Raw genomic sequence first — 23,106 nt, forward strand, 5'->3', positions numbered from 1 at the left:
GGCATTGGTACAGCGGATATAGTTGTGAGAAACGTGTCCCCTTTATTTTATCAAAAGGTTAGCACCACTCAATTTTACTTAAAGTTTTTCACCGATGTGCAGAGTGCTTGGACTATGCATCCAAACCTGAACTGTAGATTTTCTTTTCTTTGACAATCAATGTGGCACAAAGCAACAATAATAACCACCTTGATTTCCTTGTAGTACAACACCCTGGGTCACAGTCCCTCTGCAATTTATTTAAATACCCCAAAATCTCCATTTAAACATGACCAATAAAAGGTGAAAAAAATGAATCAAAATTCAAAGAAAATTGGCTTTTTTCAAAAATGTATAAAAGAAAACCATCAGTAGGTGTAATGCTGTTCTGTAGAAAAAAAGAAATCCTTAGCCTAAAAATTTGGTGTTGCCCTCTGTAGCAGAAATTCATGTTTGTAGGTGTTTAACAAACCTGCCTACCAGCGTCTGAAATTTCTGACCATTTCTTTGGTTGCAGACGCTGTTGGTTTTTTGTCTAATAACTGCCGGCTTTTTTGTCTAATAACTGCCCCACCACAACATTTCAAAGGAATTCAAGCCAAAGTTTTAGTTTAAACCAGCCGGGTGCACACATTCACATCTACCACTTTTGGTTATGATGCAGAATTTTTTTAGTTAGCTTAATGGACCTGTATTACCAAAGCTCTCCTAAACAGGAGAAGATTTCATGGGAGAACCTGGGTGATCCAGAAAACTTGGAATGAAACTGGTCCAGGATTGAAAACATTGGCCAAATAATAGTATTTATTTTTAGGAAATCCATTCCAGGTTTGCTTGATCACCTAGGTTTTCTATATTGTTCAGTCTTGGAGAAGTATATTAAATCAGGCTCATTGACTGCAAGCTGCCAAGGTCATGTAGCAGTACAGCAACCCCAAACCATAGCATTTTCAAGTTTCACAGTTGGTATGAAACACTTCTTCCAAATTGATGTCTTCAGTTTGCACCAAACATGTCTACTGTAAGTGTGGCTAAATAATTCTATTGTTACTTCTTCCGTCTTCAGCACATTTTTCTAAAAGACCAGTCTTTGCCTATATCAGCAATTCTCAACCTTTGTTTTGCTTTTTAAATGGGGGAATACTGAAATAATTTTAGGTCTAAGTAAACCGCTGCTATAATTACTATTTCCACAGATCACAGTGCATTAGAGTGGTGATCAATGGGAAAATGTCTCTTACATTTGTTAGCCATAGGGGAGAATGTCACCCTTACTAATAGCAAAAATATCATTGGTGTCACCTAAACTGACCTAGGAATTAAAAATTGCTCATTGCCCAAGGAACCCCTGGCAACCTCTGGAGGAACCCTGGTCGAGAAACACTGGCCTATATGTTCAATATCAAACTCTGTGCTCCAAAAAAGAGGTGCTTTAATGTGCTTTGACAGCAAAAACTTTTTCTTGGCCCATCTCTGTTATAGATTAAACTGCTGCAATTTATTTCTGATTATAGATGCATGCACTTTGACATTATTTGTTACACATGTACCTGCAGATCCTACAATAACATGTTGGGGTTCTGGGACTAGTTTTAGTATCAAACCATTACCAAGGGCTGTAAATATAGTAAATATTTGAAGTCTTTGCTGCTTGTAGGTTCTTTTCCTTACAGTGGCGTAATTGATTTTAAATAATCTATCAACACTTTTGAATCCCTTGCCAGTCTCATTGACATCCACCATCTTCTTCCAGAGGGCCTTATTAAGCATGTGTGATCTTTGTACGATGACCCCACACACATCGATAGCAAAATGTACATTTCGACATCTGATGTTTAAATAAGTCTTTCAATCACACTCCCTTAGGAGGTTCTTAGTATTGGCTCCTCATCTGGAACACCTGATTCCAATGCCTTGGATTTGAAGTGGTGAAAAATGTGCTGGTGTACTTATTTTTTCTGTATTACAAATTAGCATTTTTATTAGTGCAGATTATAAGAATGAATACACTGATTGCACCAAATACACCATTCACTGCCACATGATGTGCCATTTGTTCAGGTATATCACCTTTATTTGTAGTCACTGTTTGAAAGAAGAGCTAACGTTGTTCAAATATGCTACAAAAATCGACCATTTCCATGTGGCTGTAGTTTATATTTTCCAGAATCCTTATTATTAATCCCCCGTGTTTGGTTTCTATTCTTCATAGCTAGATATTTGGACTGAATATTGTAACCTCCCTTTAGGCCAGGGGTCAGCAAACTTTTTTGGCTATTAGGCCATTTCAGGAGGTCAAGAAGGCACACTAGGCTGGACTCTCTCTCGAGTCCCGCGCTGATGGCTCCGGCCCCCACCAGGAATGCCCCAGAAGGGAAATCCCTCTCCTCCGCAATGCATACCAAGGAGAGGGAATGTCCACTTAGCCTGGCGGTGGAAGTGTTAACGCCGGCCGCGGTAAATAGGGAATAGAGGCATAACAAGAAGGCTCAGCAGCCAACCCCCACCAGCCGGGATTGGGCCAGTCAACCAAGGGGGGATTGGGCCGGAAAAAGACTACTGGCTAAGCCATATCTGGCCTAAAGGCCGGAGTTTGACGACCTCTGCTTTAGGGGATCCAGTGATGATAGTTTTTATGCTACTCCAGAAAACTAAAGGATACAAATCATTGAAGCCCTTCATTAATACGAGTCACCGGGTTATAAACGAAAGTTCTGAAAGTTTGTTTGTTGAAACAGGTACATTTTTTCATTAATAGAACCTTAAACAGATATCTTTTATTATGTTTATCTCAATTTTTTTATTTTTACCTTTCTAAGTTTATGTAAATTTATATATAAATTATAATATAGAGAAATTTTAGTATATATAAAAATGTATATATAAAATAAAAATATGTAAACTTAAATAACAGTACAACCTAAAACAATGTTAGTAGAAGATGATGGATTGCTGGAGAAGATGGGACTGGTGTAGGTAAATCAGGGTCTGATTCTGCTGCTGGAGTTAGTTTCTTGAAGCATCAAGGGAGGTTTGCACAGAGCTTTTTCTTTCTCATCATGGATAGTCCTGTAGCATCTCAGGTCTTCGGTACTCGTATGCTAAACTTTGGTGACCCTCTCTGTCTCAGGATCTTCCTCCTTTATCTTTGCCATTTCTGCTTCAATGAGTATGATGTACAATAGTCTCTGTGAATGCGGACACCTCTCCTTGGCAGCGCTTTTCTTAAAGCAGCAGATTTTCCAACGAACGCAGACTGTATAGAAAATCACGTGGCACGCTTTGGCTTCAGCCTGGTGATTCACTGCTGTGCAGCCTCCATTTGTAAGTGTGAGTTGTATGCAAGTCAGATGTTTAGAACTAGGACTGGCTGTGTATCAAAACATATATGCAATATATTCCTTAATAGCCACAAATATTATAGCAGACCTGTGGGAGGGACCCAGAAGCCCCACCTACTTCAGCCTGCCTGCAGAAAAACTACAGGAGGGGGGCGGATACAAGACCAGTGACACTGTACAGTAAATGACAGCAGCAGTGACTGGTCTTAATACAAGAAGATCTTGGACAAAGATAAAGTTTTACTGTGAATTACTAAAAGGGAAGAAATACACCAAGGTTCAAAAATGTGCCTATTAGAATATAAAAGTGTACTAATTATGAAGCACAGGTGTTGCCAAACTAGGAGGTTATTCTGCAGCAAGCCACCTGCTGGGTGTCTGTGGAAGCACATGCAAGGTGTGCTAAACCACACTGCCACCAGCAGGCAACATAGGGGGCTGCAGTGTTCCTGACAGACGCAGTGGGGTGCCTCCTGCGTGTCTTTCTTGCTTTATAGCATCCCCACATCTGAGCAGTGATGTCTATATGGCACTTGTTCGTTCCGCAGTCACTGGACACATTCAAGAGGACAGCTGGGGGCACCTGCCAGCAAGGGGTTACCCAGGGACAAGTGTCCCCAGCTGTATTTCTTGCTAGACTAACAGAACACCAATACCTGCAGCTCCTCCCATCTGAGATTCCGTCATTATTAGGCCAATCTGGCATCAGAAAATGATGGAGCCTGTAGCCGCTGTAGATTATACCTGTCATTGTCAGTTACAATATATGGCTTTAAAAGTTTTAAATTCCCAAATCTAGAACATTTAAACTCAGATTAGGATTTAGACTACTTGTCTGTTCTGACCAAAATTGTTCCAACTTGGTATCAAGGGTTTTATACATTTACTGTGATTGATGATCTGGCTGTATTAGATTATTTGGTATTCTTAGCACCCAAAGGGGGAAATACCTGTGCCTGGGGACAGAATGGAGAATGTTTTTTAGCTATGTATTTTCCTGTGAGCTGTTAATAGGCTAAACATGATATACCCGATAACAGTTTCTACACTAAAATGGTTGATTTAAACTCTATCTATAGCCAAAAACTTTATAGCTTAGATATTCTGGGTACATTACCAGTTCCTTTTTTCTTTTTATAGGTTCAGAATCAAGAAAAAAAAATTGTCTTAGACGACTATCACTGTAACAAGTTTCTACACTAAAAGAATTACCCTCAGCTCTTGTTCTGGTTTATTTTTCCATCACTTTTTGTCATATTGGCAATGATCACCAGTGAAAATAGAGAGAGTGAGTCTCCCTAATGGGACAAATAAAACATCAGCCCATTCTTTTTCTATTCAAAGACAAAACAAAAAGTTTTGGCTATACATTTACTTTAATAAAACAGAGAAAATAGCAAAATAGAAATCAAGTAATGACTTTATGGTGACTATGAACACTGTCAGATTGTGAGGGGATATCCCAACCTGACCAAATGATACTCATAAATAAAGATCCTGCGGGAATATGGACACCTATGTCCACGAACTACCTATTGTCTGATTTTACTACCTGAAGATATCCTCATAGTTCACGTACTTCTTTATGAGAAATACAACCTAATGGCAACCAATGCTAAGGGGGAAGGCATGGGGGTGGATTTTGTGTTCCATTTCCGTGGGTATTTTTTGCAAATTAAATGTGCAAGATGCAAGAAGATAATTTACTTTATAGAGGAACTAAACTAAAAAGTGCCTAAAAACAAATCCACTTACCGTCAATCGTGCAGGGCAGTTCGATCCATCTGGAGGTGTCTTCCATCGGGTCTCATGTCGTCCCAGCATCCGTCTCCGAACCGGCACTCCGGGTGCTGCCATCTTCTCCTCTTATTCCTGGTTCTTCAACCTACATCACCCAACCCATGCGCAAGATCAGGTGACATAGGATGTAAAAAAAAACTTGCCGATCTCACGCATGCGCAGTCCGCGTAGTCCTGGTATCCATCTTTGAGCCAGCACACCGCCATCTTTTCCTCTTCTTCCTGGTTCTTCCTCCTATGTCACCCGACCCAGGCACGAAATTGGGTGACGTAGGTTGGAAAAAAAACTTGCTGATCTCACTGCGCATGTGTGAGATCGGCAAATTTTTCTCTTTCCCCGAAAAGGCTCCTTTTGCACATGCCTGAGATGCTCGGGCATGCAAAGAAGGAGCACCCAAGAGCCTCCCGGGATGCGTGACATAGGTATCCCTGGAGGATTTGCGCTCCCTTTCATAGGCAATCGAGAATTAGGGGGAGGTGCTGCACCTTTTTTTTAAAAAAAAAAAGGGTGTTGCACTAAAAAAAAAAAAAAAACAATCAGAACGTTTACCTAAGATAAAAAGGTTGTCAACCAATTTATGTAAAATGAAAATTCTGAGCTTGGGTACGCTTTAAGTGAATGGCTTAAATTTCTTAAGTAAATTAACCCTATAGTCTGAACGGACAAAGTACAGAATATCGAGTGAACCAATGGGAAAGAAGAACATAATAAAGGTAAACCCATTACTAACAGCTATACATTTAATAAAGTCAAGGAAGAAACAGTAAAGATTTTACCAAAAAAGGTGATCATACTCACAATATGTGCAATTATAGTGTTGTAGAAGTGTTTTGTAACTGGTGAAATCTCTTTCAATAATCAGATTTTATTCCCTGGCAAACATGATAACCAGAATAAATATTTGTGGGCATTTGATAGCAGATTTTGAGCCCCTTTGAGGAACAGTTGGTGATATGACTATGGACTTTTAAAGCACTGCGTAAAATGTTGGCGCTATATAAATACTTGCTAATATTATTATAATAGTCATGGTTTCTCAATGGGAAGACCAAGGAAGGGCCCCGAATTGCAGCATCTCAGGGGCTTTTCAATGGATTGGCATTGCAGATCCCAATCTTGCTACATGGACAGTGCCATCTAGTGGATAGATTAGAGATTCACATGGTTGGAAAGAGTTGTCAAGTTTCATCTGTTTTAGAATTACTCAGAGTTACCTGCCTCACTTTATAGGTGGATACACTGACATGCTGCTTTCTGTAAGACATTTAAATATAAACTTAAGCTTCTATAACAGCTGTGAGTACGGCAAGCTTTTTAAAAAGATTGGCAGCAGGATTTAGTTTGCAATGTATAAAGCCTTCAGGCAACAATGCTTTTTTTTCCCTTATACCTTTTCCATTATTTTCAATGTAAATGTATCAAAACAAATCAACTCACATTAACGCATGCTGTCATGCATTTTCAATGTGTCTTGTAGTTTACTTTGTATTGAATGTCAACACATCATAGCACGCAATAATGAGTGTCATATATATGTATCATGACAAGTCATGACATGCAAGCACTGCTGACTTAATGCATGTGTTGACATTTTTGTGTTGGATTTTGATGCTATTCCAAAGCAGCAAGTAAAGATGTAAATCAAATCTAAAAAAAAAAAAAATAAACATTCAAATCCAGTATAGGGAATGATAAAATGAAACATGGAAATACAAAGACGGATTATTTGCTATCACCACACAACTTGTAATGGTAATTTAAACCATATAGAAATAATCATTATAGTCAAAAAAGGAACAACAATACTCACTCAAAACCTGGCTTGTGCATCCATTTGGGATCCTCAGGTCTCCAGGATTCTGTTAGAAGGCCAATCGATGTCATCTTGGACTAGGTAACAAATGTACAATAGGGTGTAAGGTTGGCTTACACCCAGTACTCACCAGGCGCTAATCTCCCAATCTAATTCCGCACCTATAGAAAGCTCCAGCTCAGCCTCAGGAGGTTAGTTGAACTGTTCCACCACATGGTTGCCCTCAGGACCAGGAGAACACCAAACAGGTGGACACAATGGAAGTCAGACTGTCCAAGGCCAGGTGTTTCATACATTCACAGTACAAGAGGATCCAGAAGAGATGAGTCCTAGTACAAAGCTAAGGGTCATTTTCAAGTATCAGTCCAACAAGCAAGGCATCCACCGATTAAGATTAGCAAACGTCGCTCCAACAGGACCAATCTCAGGTACTGAACACAAGCAGAGTCAGCAACAGGTAATCAAACTGCAAATCACACGACCAGCAGATTAGACAAACCAGCAGCCAATGATCATATCAAGGAACCAATGCAGTCATTAGCTACAGCACATATTCTAAAATCCCATTCAGCTGCACACAGACTAAGAGTAGGGGATGCTGAGAGTACATTCACAACTAAGGGGAAACCGGGGATGCTGATAGTTAATTCACAACTAAGTGGAAACCGCGGATGCCGCAGAGTACATTCACAACTAAGGGGAAACCGGGGATGCTGAGAGTACATTCACAACTAAGGGGAAACCGGGGATGCTGAAAGTTTATTCACAACTAAGGGGAAACCGAGGATGCTGCAGAGTACATTCACAACTAAGGGGAAACCAGGGCTGCTGCGAGTACATTCACAACTAAAGGGAAACCGGGAATGCGGCAGATTCCAGAGTACAAGACAGACAGCTAACAGCTTTTATTATAATTACACATTTATATAGCACTGACATATTATGTAGCGCTTCACAAAGTCCATATTATTATCACTAGCTGTCTCTCAAAGGAGCTCACAATCCTGCTACCCTAGTCATATGTCATTAATACAGTTTAGAGACAATTTTGGGAAAAAACCAAATAACCTAACTGCATGTTTTTTGGAATGATGGAGGAAACACACGCAAACACAGGGAGAACCTGCAAACTCCATGCAGATAGTGTCCTGGCTGAGATTCAAACCTGGGACCTAGCGCTGCAAAAGGCTTGAAGTGCTAACCCCTGAGCCACCGTAAAACAGCTCGATCTCCTTTGCTGCTTCAAGTGACACCATAAAATAGAGTAAACAGGGTGCACTGGATGGCAGTGTCTTACAGCAAGGGATCGCCAGCCAGATATGGGTCTTCTAATTTCAACGTCTACAATACCCACTTCATCTCCCCTCCTATTGTGTATTAATTCCCCCACCTACTAGATTGTAAGCCCTTTGGGGCAGGGTCCTCTCCTCCTCCTGTATCACTGTCTGTATTCGTCTGTCATTTGCAACCCCTATTTAATGTACAGCGCTGCGTAATATGTTGGCGCTATATACATCCTAATCCAGTCGATGCAATACTACCAGCCATTGAAGGATCTTCTTCCACATTGTAGCTGGGTGAGGGACACACATTATAGCAGATATCAGTTTATATTCAGCTACTTTCTGCAACCTACATCCATTTTCCTGACCTTGCCCATGTTGCCTGACTTCTGCCTTGTCTTTTGACTTCACCCTTTGGGTCTGATTTATTAAAGTTTTCCAAGACTGGAGAAGGTAGACCATCATGGGAGAACCTGGGTGATGCAGCTTCTATTGGATCTAAAAAGTGTTAGATTAAGTATTTCTAGAGGAACATGTACTTCTTTTCCCAACTGACGGCCCTGGTGCTTGGCTGTTCATAATTCTAGAACTGTCAGTTGGGGGGAAGAAGGAACTCTAAGCTTTATGTAGTCTCCAGGCTCTGAGCTTACATTGGACATCTTCCCGCATCTACAAATAGAAGGTACCGTACAAGCAACTGTGGAAGCTGCATTGAAATAAACCTGACGCCTTGCTTTGTAAGGACAAACCACTGATTCATTTTAAAGTGTAAAAATATCCAACATTTAGCTTTTTGACATTGTTTGGCAGAAAGAGTGAAGAATAACAGTCAGATATTCATTTACTGCTTTCATTTGGTAGGATTAATTTTTCAGCCTTGTATTCTCAAATGACACATTTTGTAATCCGTACTAGGATAAGGCTGCGTGTCGCAGCTAGATATATTTATAATGCCATCTGGATGGGATTTGATACTGTTGTTGCGTTTGGGAAAAAAACTCAATGCTCCATCTTCATATAGTTGATGAATGTATTTCAGATCAACCTTTGGCAAGTAACAGCCATCTTACAGTAATGTAATATCTTTTGAGTGAAGGTTGCACCAAATAGAGTAATTAGGTGAAATTTTATGATAGACTCCCAACCCATCCCAAATGTGTACAGGACTCTTTCACACTTGGGTAGACAGGGCCACTAGGGGGCGCCACGGCTTGCACAGGAGTGGTGTGAGCCCTGAGAAGGGCCAAGGTGCAGAGTCTAAGCAGTGACCAGGTCTTCTCCTGAGCCTTTAGTGGTCAGGATGTTGTGCTGCTGGTTACTGCCGGGTTGCAGTCCTTTGGCACACCAGGATGGGCAAGATGATACACGGTACCTAATCACTAACCAAGGGCATTGTCAAAGGGGAGTGAGCCAGACAGCAAGCAAGAGAGGTCAAGGAAAAGCCAGGGGTCAAGAACCAGAAATCCAGGAAATAGACACCAGTGACACGAGGGCCACCGCAGACACAGGAGAACACAGGAGACACTGGAAGAGACAGGAGGCAAAGGTTACGCGGGAGACACAGGGATACTGTAGACATAGAAGAACACTGAAAAAGCACAAAGAAACAGACAGGGAAACACCAGACTGGGCATTAACAGGTTAACACAGGAGCTGGACAGGGAAACCACTTAATTAACAAACAGGTGTACAGGAAATGCTCAGCAGAGATAGGGGCACTAGTGGAGACATGTTGCACGAATGCTGTATGCTGTGTCTGGGCTAGCTAAGTAGCCAAGGATAAATAGGAGGCTATTTCCTGATTGGCCAGCGGGATGGGCGAAACTGATAAAGCTTGTGAGCGCAGGCAAGCCCAGAGTCAGAACTGCCCACATGCGCAGGAGAGAGGTGCCTGTGCTTTAGCCTGTAAGAGGTAAGTGTGACACACTCCAGGTAATTTTCTGGAATAACTTGCCAAAAGAAATTCTATCAGACAAGATTCATACCAAATCATGCCAATAATTTCTTTAATTGAACATGCTTTACCATACAACTGTTCCTCCCCATCAACAACTTCCTAGTTTTTGTTTCGTAAAGTGGAACTTTCATTAAAAAAGACACTTGGTCCTTTTACAATAGCCGCCATACTGAATTTTTTCTTTATCCTGGAGCAGAGGAACCACCAGGAACTTCCATTTTCTTCCTTCGCCTTATGGCTTCTGCACACATCAGGCATATGCACAAGGAGCAGCCCAAAGCCTCCTTTCCAAGAGGCTCTGGGATTCCCATTCAGTCTTTACTGCTGCGACGGTAAAAACAGTAGGGGAGGGGCCTCCTCTTCTTTAACAAAGAAATATTAAGGAAAAAGTACAAAATTAGGTTATCAATCTAATTTAAGCCTGTACTTAAATTTGACTTAAACTTGAATCCTCTGTGCTGTTTTTTATCACCTCTTCCCATAGAGCAGCAGTCACCAACCGTTGGTCCGTAGACCACTGGTGGTCCATGAGAAGATTTTGGGGGTCCACAGCTCTGGTCGGTTTACCCCCGAGCGGGGTCAGGAGCAGGACCCTGCCAGGAGGACGCACTGGCCAGAGCCGCGGACCACGTCCCCGTGCAAATCCCTGACTCACGGAAGTGGGGTTATGATGTGACTGTGGGGAGGTTCCTCCCCTCTGATTGACAACTGGCTCCCCACGCATGTGCAGTCAGGAGCTGGTAATTTTAGTGGACCACGGGACCAAAAAGGTTGGCGACCACTGCCACAGAACACACCACCAATTGGAAGCTGCTCTCTATTCTCACCACTAATCTGACCACCCCTATGCCCACCCTTTGAGTTTCAATGTAATTACTGAAGTCTTCAGGATACTGTAATGATAAAACCCCCAATAAGCAGTGTCCATACCAATAGGAAGTTACATGGGCACTGCAGACTGGATTCTTCCACACAAAAGACCACAACCAATAAGACATGTTGGCCTGGTTTGTCACATGATATTTGGAAATTTATTGGTAAAAATATAGATTTAGTTGAATACATATTGTGTTGATTAGGTTTAATTTAGGGAGAACCTACTATTTGAAATGGACCATCTTAGGAACCAAATTGAATAACTGAAGCCTATTCTTAGAATCCAGTCCAATATACAAATGAAGACAATAGTGAATTGATACTGACACTTCCTGGGTATTCAGTCTTCACTTAGTTTTATGCAAAATTGTTTTCCATACTTACCAAAATGTTCCTATGCAGGCTTGATTTCAAGTCAGCATACTAGGGTTGGACTGGAACAATAAGGTCCGCCACATAAAGATTAGGTTTGGCACCCACCTGCTCTTCCTGACAAACTTTTCTAAATGACATATAAAAACACTAGATTGTAAGCTCTTCGGGGCAGGGTCCTCTCCTCCTATATAACTGTCTGTATTAGTCTGTCATTTGCAATCCCTATTTAATGTACAGGGCTGCGTAAAATGTTGGCTCTATATAAATCCTGTTTATTAATAATAATAATAATAATAATAATAATGATAATAAAAACAGTTTATATTAAACCACATTGGGCCTGATTTTATAAAGCTAGAGAAGATAGACCAATGTAAGTGAACCTGAGTAATTTGGCATACCTAGAATGGATCTAGTCCAGGATTGAAAACATTCGCCAAGTTAAAGCAAATGATTTTAGGAAATCCATTTCAGGATTGCTGGATCACCCAGGTTCCCCCATGATAGTCTATCTTCTCCAGTCTTGGAGAGCTTTAATAAATCAGGCCCATTGCCTTTATTCCAGAGGCCATAACATTACAATTATCTTTGTTGTAATTACCAGTGGTTCAAATATATAGTAAATCTCCTTACAAGAGAGTAGAAATGTTTGGTTATTGAAAATATTCAGAATTTTTACTGTGAATGTTGAGTAAAACTTTTTTCCCAAAACATACCAGTACATATAAAGATTTATCCCTCTAAAAAAAGTTCCAAAAAATGATTGATCCAGCATACTCCTATTTTCCAATTTGAGCTGCCCCCTGCTGGAATGCAGAACACTTCACAGGTCCATAACACACAGGGAAGGTGTTTGGTAGTCTATAGGCAGAGAACTAACTCTCAGGCAGGGATAACAATGCTACTTAGCATGTCAGAGCTGCACAGGAAGCATAAACTCACCACAGGAAGCTTGGAGCTTGTAGAGTTTCTAGCAGATCACTGGATTTATTTTAGCAGCCAGTATTCTTTAGTAATATTTCAAGAAACCCAATGGTCCATTGCGCATGCACAGCTGTAAGATTTTTAATTTAACAGAAATGAAGTTTTTATTTGCAGTATTTTATTAACAAATAATTTACATTCACATATGGTATTTGCAGTCCATTGTAATATTGTTACGCAGGAAAACACTGCATGAGGAATATAGGCTGGCCATAAGCAGTGATGAAATTCATTTATAAGGGGAAAACATAGGGGTCTATTTATCAATGTTTTCTCCCAATATTCATTTAAATTTAAATTTATACCAAAAATTCTCACTTTGAATTCAATTAAAAAATGAATAAATCATGAGTAAAGTTTAATATACACATTTTCCAACTGGGATCATATGGACTGGCCAATGGGGGACTACCAGTAGTAGACTTTCGCAACCTTGTTACCCCTGTGGAATAATTTTCAGATGTGGGGGAACCCCTTGCTATAATCAATTATTGGTAAAAATGCTATTTGGATTGGAATGCCCCCACATGCACATTACTGATCAGACAAGGTCCTTGCAGGTTTCATGCAGCCGGTCCTTGCAGGTTTCATGATCACCCCAGGGAAAAATCTAGGGTTTGCATGGCTATGCCTTGATGTTGATCAGTGATTGATCTGAAAGCAGAACAGTTAATGACCCCAATGGCTTCCTATGGAGTTGGGTATGAACTGGGTGCTTCCTGCTAGTCTTTCTTCCTCCCATCACTGGGTGTACAGCAATCATTCCTTCCTACTGTTGCTGGAAACAATTCAATGTTTTCCCCAGCCCCTTATAGTTGGGCGCACCCCCGGCACGTTTCAGTAACCACTCGGCTGTTTTTTGGGTGGTTAATAAAGAGTTATGTCACAATACAGGGGCCGCCACCCACCTACAGCTTCTTCCCTCCCAGCTTTTAAAAAATGAACGGGGAGAATACTGGTTATTGCAAGGTGCACATAGCTTTGATTGAGTCTGGAAAGGCCACCAAAGGGTCTAAAGCCGCCATTCTCAACAAGGACTCTGTACAAACCCGGGGATCCTCCAAAGGGTGTTGGGGTTCCCTAAACTGTGACTGATGGACCTCCTGGGCCCAATGACTTGGTAGAGCCAGCTGCTTTGTAGGGAAGTTTATTTGTCTATAAAGGTGAAATTTGTAGCCAGCACTTAAGGAGGGCATTTCTTCCACTGGCCACCAATTCATGAGGCTTCCATTAGCTATTATTATTCTGGGAATACTGGTATAGTGACCAATGTTTTGTGTAAAAAAAAAAGCATGTGCAAATTCAACTGCTGAGGAAACCTGAAATTTCCTGCATCCCTTGCATCTGCCAGGGACGGTTAAAATTATGTCACCTTAGCACAGCCAATCACAATGGACGAAGATTGTTGCTGGGCAGAAAAAGAAAGATGGTGTCGCCCAGCATCGATAGCTACATGCCACAGGGTTTAGTTACACTTTAAGGAATAGGAGTGGTGAAAACAGTAACTTGTGGCTTTAAGGTGTACCTAAACTCAGAAATTTCACTTTACATAAAAGGCAAGACAACCCTTTTACGTAAGGTAAAAGTTCTGTTTGTTTGTGTTTTTTTTTTTAAATGCAACACTCTTTTTAAAAAAAAAAAAAAAAAGGCCCCCTAAGGGGATCGAGAATGAATAGGAGCGCAAAGCCTCCTGGAATACCTATGTCACACATCCCGGGAGGCTCTTTGGTGCTTCTTCTGCGCATGCTCGAGCATCTCAGGCATGCGCAGGAGCCTTTTCGTGAAAAGAGAAACATTTGCCAATCTCACACATGCACAAGTTTTTTTTCCAAACTATGTTATCCGATCTCGCACCTGCATCGGGTGATTTAGGAAGAAGAGCTAGGAAGAAGAGGCAAAGATGGCGCACTGGCTCGGAGACGGATGCCGGAAAGACACGGGACTTGATGGATGAAACCTCCGGACCGATTGACTGCTGTGCTGGATTTAATGTAAGTGGTTTTTTTTTTTTTTTTTTGTTAGGCACTTTTGAGTTTACTTCCTCTTTAAATAACCAATTTCAATGTTTTTCTTGATTTCCCAAAGTTGTGAAATATTATTACCAGCAGAGGGCGCTTCTGACTTTATTCCCTCCAAAAACATGGCGACTGTCATAGCGGAGACAGTTCTCAGAGCAGGGGTCAAGCGGCAGGCCAACGAGGTCACGCTTCAAGAGACTCCGCCCCTTTAACTGCTGCGACCGAGCGCGGGAAAGACGTCAGCCGCACCTGAACGCCCCGCCTATTTACAGTGCGTCATTAATACGACAAGTCACTTGACAGCCATAATTGCTAAGGGCATTCGGGCTTTGTAGAAAACTATCATTGACGTTCCTACGATCGAGCTGTTGTTATGTAACGCTAGAAACTAGCACACCTTTTTGTCTTTAAAGTTAAACCTTCATAATAAAGCCCATAGAGCTTTCGTTCCTATTGCACCGATTCTACAGCCCGCTATGTGTCGCCTAGTCCTCATCAGCGGATTGGTCGCTGGTTCGAGGCACGTGACGTGGCTGAGAAGAGAGGAGGCGTGGCCGCGCGGCTCGAGCTGGGGTTGAGGGGAGTTCGCGCGGGAGACAAACGACAGGGCGGGAAAGATCGCGCGCGCTTGGAAGGGCAGAGAAGCTCCGAGGAGAAACAGAGCTCACCGCCAGTGACCCGGTAATGGCCGCCTCCCCCTCTCCTCTTTGTTACTACAGTCATGTCAGGGCTAGTCCTAGCTCCAGGCACCTGTCTCTGGTCCTCAGGACTATTCACCCTATCCGCCTTTATTATTCTGTCACCTCCGGGTGTTCTGAGGACTTTTCCTGTCAATAGGTGTCTCTTATATAAAGTCTTAGTAATTGAGAGCCTTGTTTCACATATGGGCATTATGGAGACATATGTGTCCCCAATATGGGGTCACTGAGGTGAAATATTACAATACATGTAAGGATTCACCGTCATATTCACTCATCTATAGGGCCGTCTGAAAAGTGTCTTTCATTGTGACGCCCAATATGGTGGCTTTATAAATTGGGGGTAATGCGGTGGTTTCTAGGCCGGCGATGTGTGACAAGAGTGGGCACAGGAGATAGGATAAACCAAATAACCCTATGGGGGGGTTACAACACTTGGCTTTTATACATTTAGGCTAAACCAAAATGAAGTGGGGGGGGGGGAGTTATAGTGGAATTACCCTTAATTGTCACCGCCCAGGGGTTTTCCATAATGTCCAAGTGATAATGAATAATTATCACAGAAATAACCTTACAAAATGCAGAAAAACCACTGAGATCTTCCAATCTTCTTGTATTCTAGCCATACACTTTCCACCGGCCACCAATTTAATAGTCTTTTTCCTCCTCACTGACATTCAACAAAAAGTAGGGATACCTGAAAATTATTTCATAGGTTCCTCAGGGGGTAAAAAGGTTGAGAAATGCTGCCCTATGGGGTCTATTTATGCTTTAACACTGCTCTGGAGCAGAAGCAGTTCTGTGATTGGGGGAGTGTGGTCATGTGACTTTGACAGGTGTCAGGGCTGGGTTCTCTATGACGTCATTCATAAGCAGCTCCATGTGACATTTGCACAGGTTAGACCAGCTCTTATTAACCTCCCTGGCGGTATTGTTAATTTGTATTTTTAGATGTCAAAATGGTACATTTAGAAATACTTATTATTTTAAATTCCCCGCCCTCCAGCCACAAGCTGGCACTGCTTCACCTCGAGCCACACTGGGGATTACCGCTAGAGAGGCTAATATGGGGAACTTTTAAAATGACGTTCAGGTCTTGGGGAACCACTGCTGTAGTTCTTATTTCCAAAGCTCACCGTGTATTGGTCAGTGGGAAGAATGTCTCTTACATTGCTGGCCATTGGGAAGACTGTCACCCTTACAGATAGCACAAATCATGACTGCTGTCTGTTAACCTGACCTGGGAGGTCCAAATTGCTCATTGGAACCCCTAGCAACTTCTGGAGGAACCCTGGCTGGGAAACGCTGTGTAAGAGACAGATCGATCCCTGGAGATGGGTCCGGTCTGTACTATAAACACAAGCACATTTCTGTGGTCAGGATTCCGTGTTGGTGCTGCATTAGGGCAACAGATGTTGGGATTTAGATACCAGCTGTCACTTTATAAATCTGTTACATTCTCTCTTTGTTCCCCCATTGAATTGATAACTTACCCCCATGGGGTCCTCTGCGTGTAAAGCCGCGCAGAACCCAGCTATGTATTTAAAACAATTTAGTTTGTTTATTTTAAATGCAATTGGGCTTTATTTTGTCTCTTAAATCCAGTGTGAGATATCCTCTGTTCACAGATTGGATGTGTATTCATGAGTGTTGCTGACAATTTTTTAGCTGCGTGCGGAGAACCTATAGGCAAAAATAGTCTAAAAATAAAGGTCAAATAGTGGGTGGGGTAACACATTACAAATTGAAAGCGTACTATAACTCAGACATTTCAATTTACATAAAAGACTAGACAACCCTTTTATGTAAGGTAAACATTCTGTTTGTTTTTTAAGTGCAACACCCTTTTTAGAAAGAAAAAAAAAAAAAAGGAGCAGCACCGCCCCCTAGGGGACCTACGTCACGCATCCCGGGAGGCTCTTGGGTGCTCTTTCTGCGCATGCTCAGGCATGGGCCGAAGGAGCCTTTTGGTGGGAAGAGAAAAATTTCCCGATCTCACTGCGCATGCAGCTGTCACTCGATTTCACGCCTGGGTTGGGTGACGAAGGAAGAAGAGACGAAGATGGGGGCGGCCTGGCTCGGAGACAGATGCCAGGATGACGCAAGACCTGATAGAAAAACACCTCCGGACCAATCGACTGCACTGCAGGATCGAAGGGGTTTTTTGTTTTGTTTTGTTTTTTTTTTGTTTTAGGCATTTTTGAGTTTAGTTCCTCTTTAATGTTCCCAGTTGTTTGAGCAATAGGAATCCAATAATCCCTAGACTTCTATTGGCTCTCTACTGCCCCCTATATTTTGTTTCAACATAATATTCCCACCTCCTTAGTATATCTAATTTTTCCATCATCTTTGTATTATACCCCAACTGTCCAGTGCCCCTGTATTGTGACCCAACTTAGGTAACAACCCAAAAACAACTGAAATGTGCTGGGTGGCACACCCAGCTAAAAGTGACTGGGGAGAATACTGGGCAATGCAACACAGGAGCAAAAGTTGTGCAGTAAAGAATACACCTTGATTCATGCAACAGTGAAACTTGAGCCTGGTCACTCCTTGTTTTCTTTAGTTGTAACATTCTGAGTAGAAAAGCCTGTCTTACTTTGCAGAGAAAAGCTCTTGTCCTATGAATGGAAGCAGCGGTCTCTCCACAGAGGTCTGTCATTCCCTCAGCTGAGGTATAGCTAGAGCTCTGCAATCAGGGAGTATGAACTTTGCTGATTATAGAGCTATAGGCTGGTGGTAGGGAAGGAGGACCAACACACTCTGACAGATTACTTCTTCCAGTAAGTTTGTTGCGGTATTATGCACAGCAAGGCTCTTTCTGATGGTGGGAACAAGGCCTATGGGCTTTGTTTCCTTGGGCCCCAAGAAATTGTTGGCAGAGCAAAAAAAAGGAAAAGTATGTATTGCTGAGGTGTGTGTTGGGGGTGTTGACTTCTCAGGCAGTTTGGAAAAGGGGAATCTGGTTATTGTGGGCACAAAAATTGTGTAAGAAATATTGATAGATGAACAGATCCTGTTTTGTGTTTATAATGTACGTTTTCCTTCTTTTTCTTCCAGTGTTTTTTGTGCAGTACATAAAGTAACCTCATCACAATCATGGCAAAGGTTCAGATACTCAACATGGTGGTTTTGGATAACCCCTGCCCCTTCCATAACCCTTTTCAATTTGAGATTACTTTTGAATGTATTGAAGATCTACCTGACGGTAAGTGATCCATTGCTCCTTGGTCATTATGCAGTTTAAATTACCTGATTTAACTGACATTTTCTTTAGGACAATTTTGCACAGACTTCAAATCTAGCCTGCAAAACAGTTTGTACCGGCACTTGCAAAATATTTATAACAATTTCAGAAAGCTGCAAACTGCATTCTTAAGGGCTCAGCTCTGCTTATTGAAGTGAAGTTCCTGCTTATGGTTTGACACTTTTTGATACCTTGTATCACAAAGTGTCTTATTTTCAATTTACAGGTTTTTAAGAAACAGTTTTTGGAGGCTCATGTGCAAAAAAGAAAAAGCCTTATGTGTCCCTCTGATGCATTTTTAATTTGTAACTGGCACCTTTCATAGAATTCATGGCCAAGCGCCACCTACTACTGTTCCAGTTAAAGGGCCCATACTGGACACACTAAGGCAGTCTCATTGGGCAGAGGAATTAAATTTGGATAGCCGTACGGCCCGGTAGCTAACTGACGGGGTTTAGAAATATCCATTTCGTTAAGTTTACCCCAAGAGCAGACAACTCACAATGCATTCTATTACCTTAATTTGGCAAAAAAGACTCCTATGTACTACTTGTTGTTTTTACTTTGTTACTGAATGCCTAACTTCCAAGTTTCCAGCTCCACCAACTGACACCCAGTATCATGGAAGTTATTTAGCAGTTGGAGCTTCTAGACCGGCTTCTGTTCCAATGATAAGATTTGTCTTCGCTACTTTATTTGAAAGAAAACTGTCACCACTCCGTATGGAATTGTCAGTTGGTGTCCCATCTTCTGATAGAACTCACATAATGCTATATTATAAATCTTCAGGCTTTGAACTGTCAGTTTCAGTCAGTTGCCCCTTTTCTTGTATTGGGTCAACGCGCCGCTCAGGTTATTATTGATATCTGTCCCCTTCGGGAAGTTTCTCCTCACTTTCTTTAGCGGTTAGTCCCTGGGCATTTTCAGGGATGAACCCAGAATTTTTTTTTAAGCTGGGTTTGAAGAAATTGTAGGCGGGTGGCAGCCCCTTTATGGTGAACAAACTCTTCAATAACCACCCAAAAACAACTGGGTGCTTACTGAAAAGTGCCAGGGGGTGGTGCGCCTAGCTAAAAGGGGCTGGGGAGAACACTATTGTTGTAAAACACATTTCTGTTTTAGTAACGATTTGCTTATTTTTGTTACTTTTCCAGTCATTTGACCTAGTCCTAACACTTACGATTTGTCTCTGTTCACAGATCTGGAGTGGAAAATTATATATGTGGGTTCAGCAGAAAGTGAAGAATACGATCAGGTTCTGGATTCAGTGCTGGTAGGGCCAGTTCCTGCTGGTCGTCATATGTTTGTATTTCAGGTGAGAATGCTACTTCAAACCATCTTGCAAGCATACTTTGTGTTAATCATTAAACTGTGCAAAGCACTTAATTTATATTTATAACAGAACTAAAGTTTGTGCTTTTTTAAAGGTAAATCAAGCAAGTTATTATTGCAGAAAGGGACAGGGGATGTCCCGTCTGTATCAATCCCTCCTATTTGTCTGATCTCTCCAGACCTTTTTAGCCGACTGCACACAACTTTTCAGTAATCACCCAAAAACAGATGGTTATGAAAAGACACTTGATGGTTGTGTAATAATAGAGACAATGGAAAAGTTGGAGCAATATATAGGGGGGATGTAGAAAGCTGACACATTTTAGGGATTACTGGATACTGCATAAATAACTGGCAGCACTAAATATGTCATGATGCCTTGTCCACTTTTTGACCACCCAGTTACAGCTTCCTTCACCCAGATGAAAAATATTTCTGGGGAGAACACTGAGGATTATTTCCTTCTAGGTCTGTCTTCAGTCTTTATCTATATACCCATTATAAAAAGTGTGTGTATATGTGTGTGTTTATTTATATATCAGAGCTGGGAAAGAATAAAGTCAAATTGTCTGAATGACAGGCACAATTGACATCTTTAGATGGAATTGGTGCAAACTTCTTTGAAGGAATTATTGCTACTTTTACCTGAAAGTGCGCACAGGCGTGCACTTAGAGGTTAGCACTCTAGCCTTTACAGGGCTAGGTCCGAGGTTTGAATCCCCGCCAGGACACTATGCATGGAGTTTGCAGGTTCTCCCTGTGTTTGTGTGGGTTTCCTCCAACGTTCCAAAAACATGCCGTTAGGTTAATTGGCTTCCCCAAAAATTGACCTTAGACTGTATTAAAGACATATGACTATGGTAGGGAGAGCTCCTTAGAAGGACAGCTAATGACATCACTATGAACTTTATAAAGCGCTGTGTAATGTCAGCAATATTTAAATGCTGGGTAATATATATAGTAAATGACTATAGAGGCACCAAATACAAATAATACAGTGCGCTTCTGTGCCTTGGTCTGTGTCACTTTGTTGTGTTTGAATTTATGGACATTGTCATTACTGCGTTTTTTCGGCCTTTGCAACTTTCTGTTTATTTCTATAGGCCGTGCACAGCATTGCAGGCAGGGAGATCCTGCACTTGCGGTCTAGCTACTTTGAGAGGGGGGCATAAGTTAGGAACAGTCAGTTGTGGTGGATCACCTTTCTCCAGTACTGTATACTTGAATCCTATGTCCATTTACCGCCAGAGTAATTCTAGTTTAAAAAGCAGCTACTGTATGTTCTCCTTTGGACACCAATATATAAAATATAACATTACACTTTTCTGTTGCAGGCGGATGCTCCAAACTGCAGCCTTATCCCAGAATCGGACGCTGTGGGCGTTACGGTCGTTTTGATCACTTGCACATATAGAGGTCAAGAATTTATCAGAGTTGGCTACTACGTAAACAATGAATATTCTGATCCTGAGCTCAGAGAGAATCCGCCGCTGAAACCAGACTTCAGTCAGGTACAATCTCATTGTTTTACCTCTTTCAGGCTTTTGTTCTTTTTTAATGAGTGATAGTAATGCCGATATTATTATTATTATACAGGATTTATATAGCGCCAACATATTACGCAGTGCTGTACATTAAATAGGGGTTGCAAATGTCAGACAGATGCAAACACAGGAGGGGGAGAGGACCCTGTCCTAAAGAGCTTACAATCTAAGAAGTGGGGAAAGTCGCACACAGTAGGAAGGGAGATGTGGAGTGAAGAAATGACAATATTGTCCCAAATAGGCAATTCAGCCAGTTGGACATAGTAGAATCTTATAGCTGTATGTGTGTATATTTTTGAGTATAAAAGGACACTTCTAAGGTTAAAAGTTTAACAAGTGACTTATCCCTTTAGATATTTACTGAAATAAAAGTATGTTTGGCTTTTAATAACATTCTGCATCGTTATTTCGTCTGGATAGATTAGAAATGCTGAGAGAACATTTTGGGTAATCAGTTTGCAGCTGTAATGTTTCTCTTACCTCTATAGTTTATTGTTTAATAGATGCAAGAGCTAGGTTCAAAGTAAACTTATGACGGTCATTAAATCAGCTGCCAACTTCCCTGTGTATAGTGCCAAAAGGGTGGAAGTCAGGGAAAGTTAGGCACTTGTCACAAACTATATATATATATATATATATATATTAATTACTAGTAAATATAAAGATGAAAAAGTAAAGTCCTGGGGTTTCAGGGTGGTGGGCCTGTCGTCTCCCAAGATTTGTCCTCACACAGTCTAAGTAAAAACTTTAAATAGGAAATGTAAATTATTTGTAGGTAAACCCGAACCCCTGCATAATTCACAGGTAGACATCTTTCCATCTTTATTGTTTTGATATCATATCAGAACCCAGCTGGACTTTGAGGACTCAAGTTCTGGGTTTGGCATAAAGCATATTTATAGACCCAGGATTAAATAAAGGGGTAGTTGCGGAGCATTTTCCACATCTGGAGTCATAGGCATTCTCTGAAGACTGCTGTCATAGGCTGGGTGGTGAAGTGTTGCATGCTCAGAACTCTTTTCTGCAATACGGCATTGGGGCATCTCCCTGCTGCTGCTCCTGATGCAAGAGCCAAATAGAATTCTTTTCTTTGGTTCATTTCTGCTGCCCACCTATAGTGACTTGTTCACTTCAAGGTATCTGACCCCTTTCTGTTCAAAGCAGGGTGGCCCAGTGGTTAGCACTCTGGCCTCTGCAGCGCTAGGTCTCAGGTTCGAATCTAGGCCAGGAAACTCTCTACATGGAGTTTGCAGGTTTCATCCGGGTACCCCAGTTTCCTCCCACATTCCAAAAACACTCAGGTTAAATGGCTTCCCCCCAAAAAAATTGACCTTAGACTGTATTAATGATATATGATGGTAGAGACATTAGATTGTTAGTTCCTTTGAGGGACAGTTAGTGACGTGACTATGGGCTTTGTACAGCGCTGCGTAATATGATGGCGCTATATAAATACTGTGTAATAATAACAGCTGCTGGGCTTTTATGAGGCCTCGCTTTGCACCTTGAGCAGTTTGTTGTCTTGCTCCTACAACATATCTGATCCTTTACAGTTATAACAATTCTGCTGTAATGGGTGACCAAGGCTCACGTTATTGGGACAGTTTTGAGTTTTTGTGCACCCTAAAGATGTCTTTAACCTAGAATTGTGTAACCCTATATCAACCCGGTAACCCTTGGAGTCCTTTCTGCCTTTGTTGAGTATATCTTAGAATTTCTTTAATGCAGCGAGATTCAGTAGCAAGTTTGGCCCAGTTTCATTCTAACCCGGACTCGTGCGTTTCTTTGCAGAATCTGTTCCTGGTCTGCCCTGGTAGCCTTGAGCCATCAACCATAAGTCTTTTTCCTTTTCTGACTCT

The 23,106-nt window shown here is 41.6% G+C and overlaps 1 protein-coding gene across 1 annotated transcript in view; it reads left to right on the forward strand.

The window, feature by feature from the left end:
* Positions 1-14,949: 14,949 nt before the first annotated feature.
* Positions 14,950-23,106, forward strand: part of ASF1B (anti-silencing function 1B histone chaperone) — a 10,748-nt gene continuing 2,591 nt past the window's right edge. The window contains exons 1-4 of the mRNA XM_072399706.1: positions 14,950-15,107; positions 18,185-18,332; positions 19,571-19,686; positions 21,038-21,214. Of these exons, the coding sequence (XP_072255807.1) occupies positions 18,224-18,332; positions 19,571-19,686; positions 21,038-21,214 (402 nt within the window). The 5' untranslated portion in view covers positions 14,950-15,107; positions 18,185-18,223. The remainder of the gene's footprint in view (positions 15,108-18,184; positions 18,333-19,570; positions 19,687-21,037; positions 21,215-23,106) is intronic.

This window comes from Pyxicephalus adspersus, chromosome 2, assembly GCF_032062135.1.
Source record: "Pyxicephalus adspersus chromosome 2, UCB_Pads_2.0, whole genome shotgun sequence".
Classification (NCBI taxonomy): Eukaryota; Metazoa; Chordata; class Amphibia; order Anura; family Pyxicephalidae; genus Pyxicephalus; species Pyxicephalus adspersus.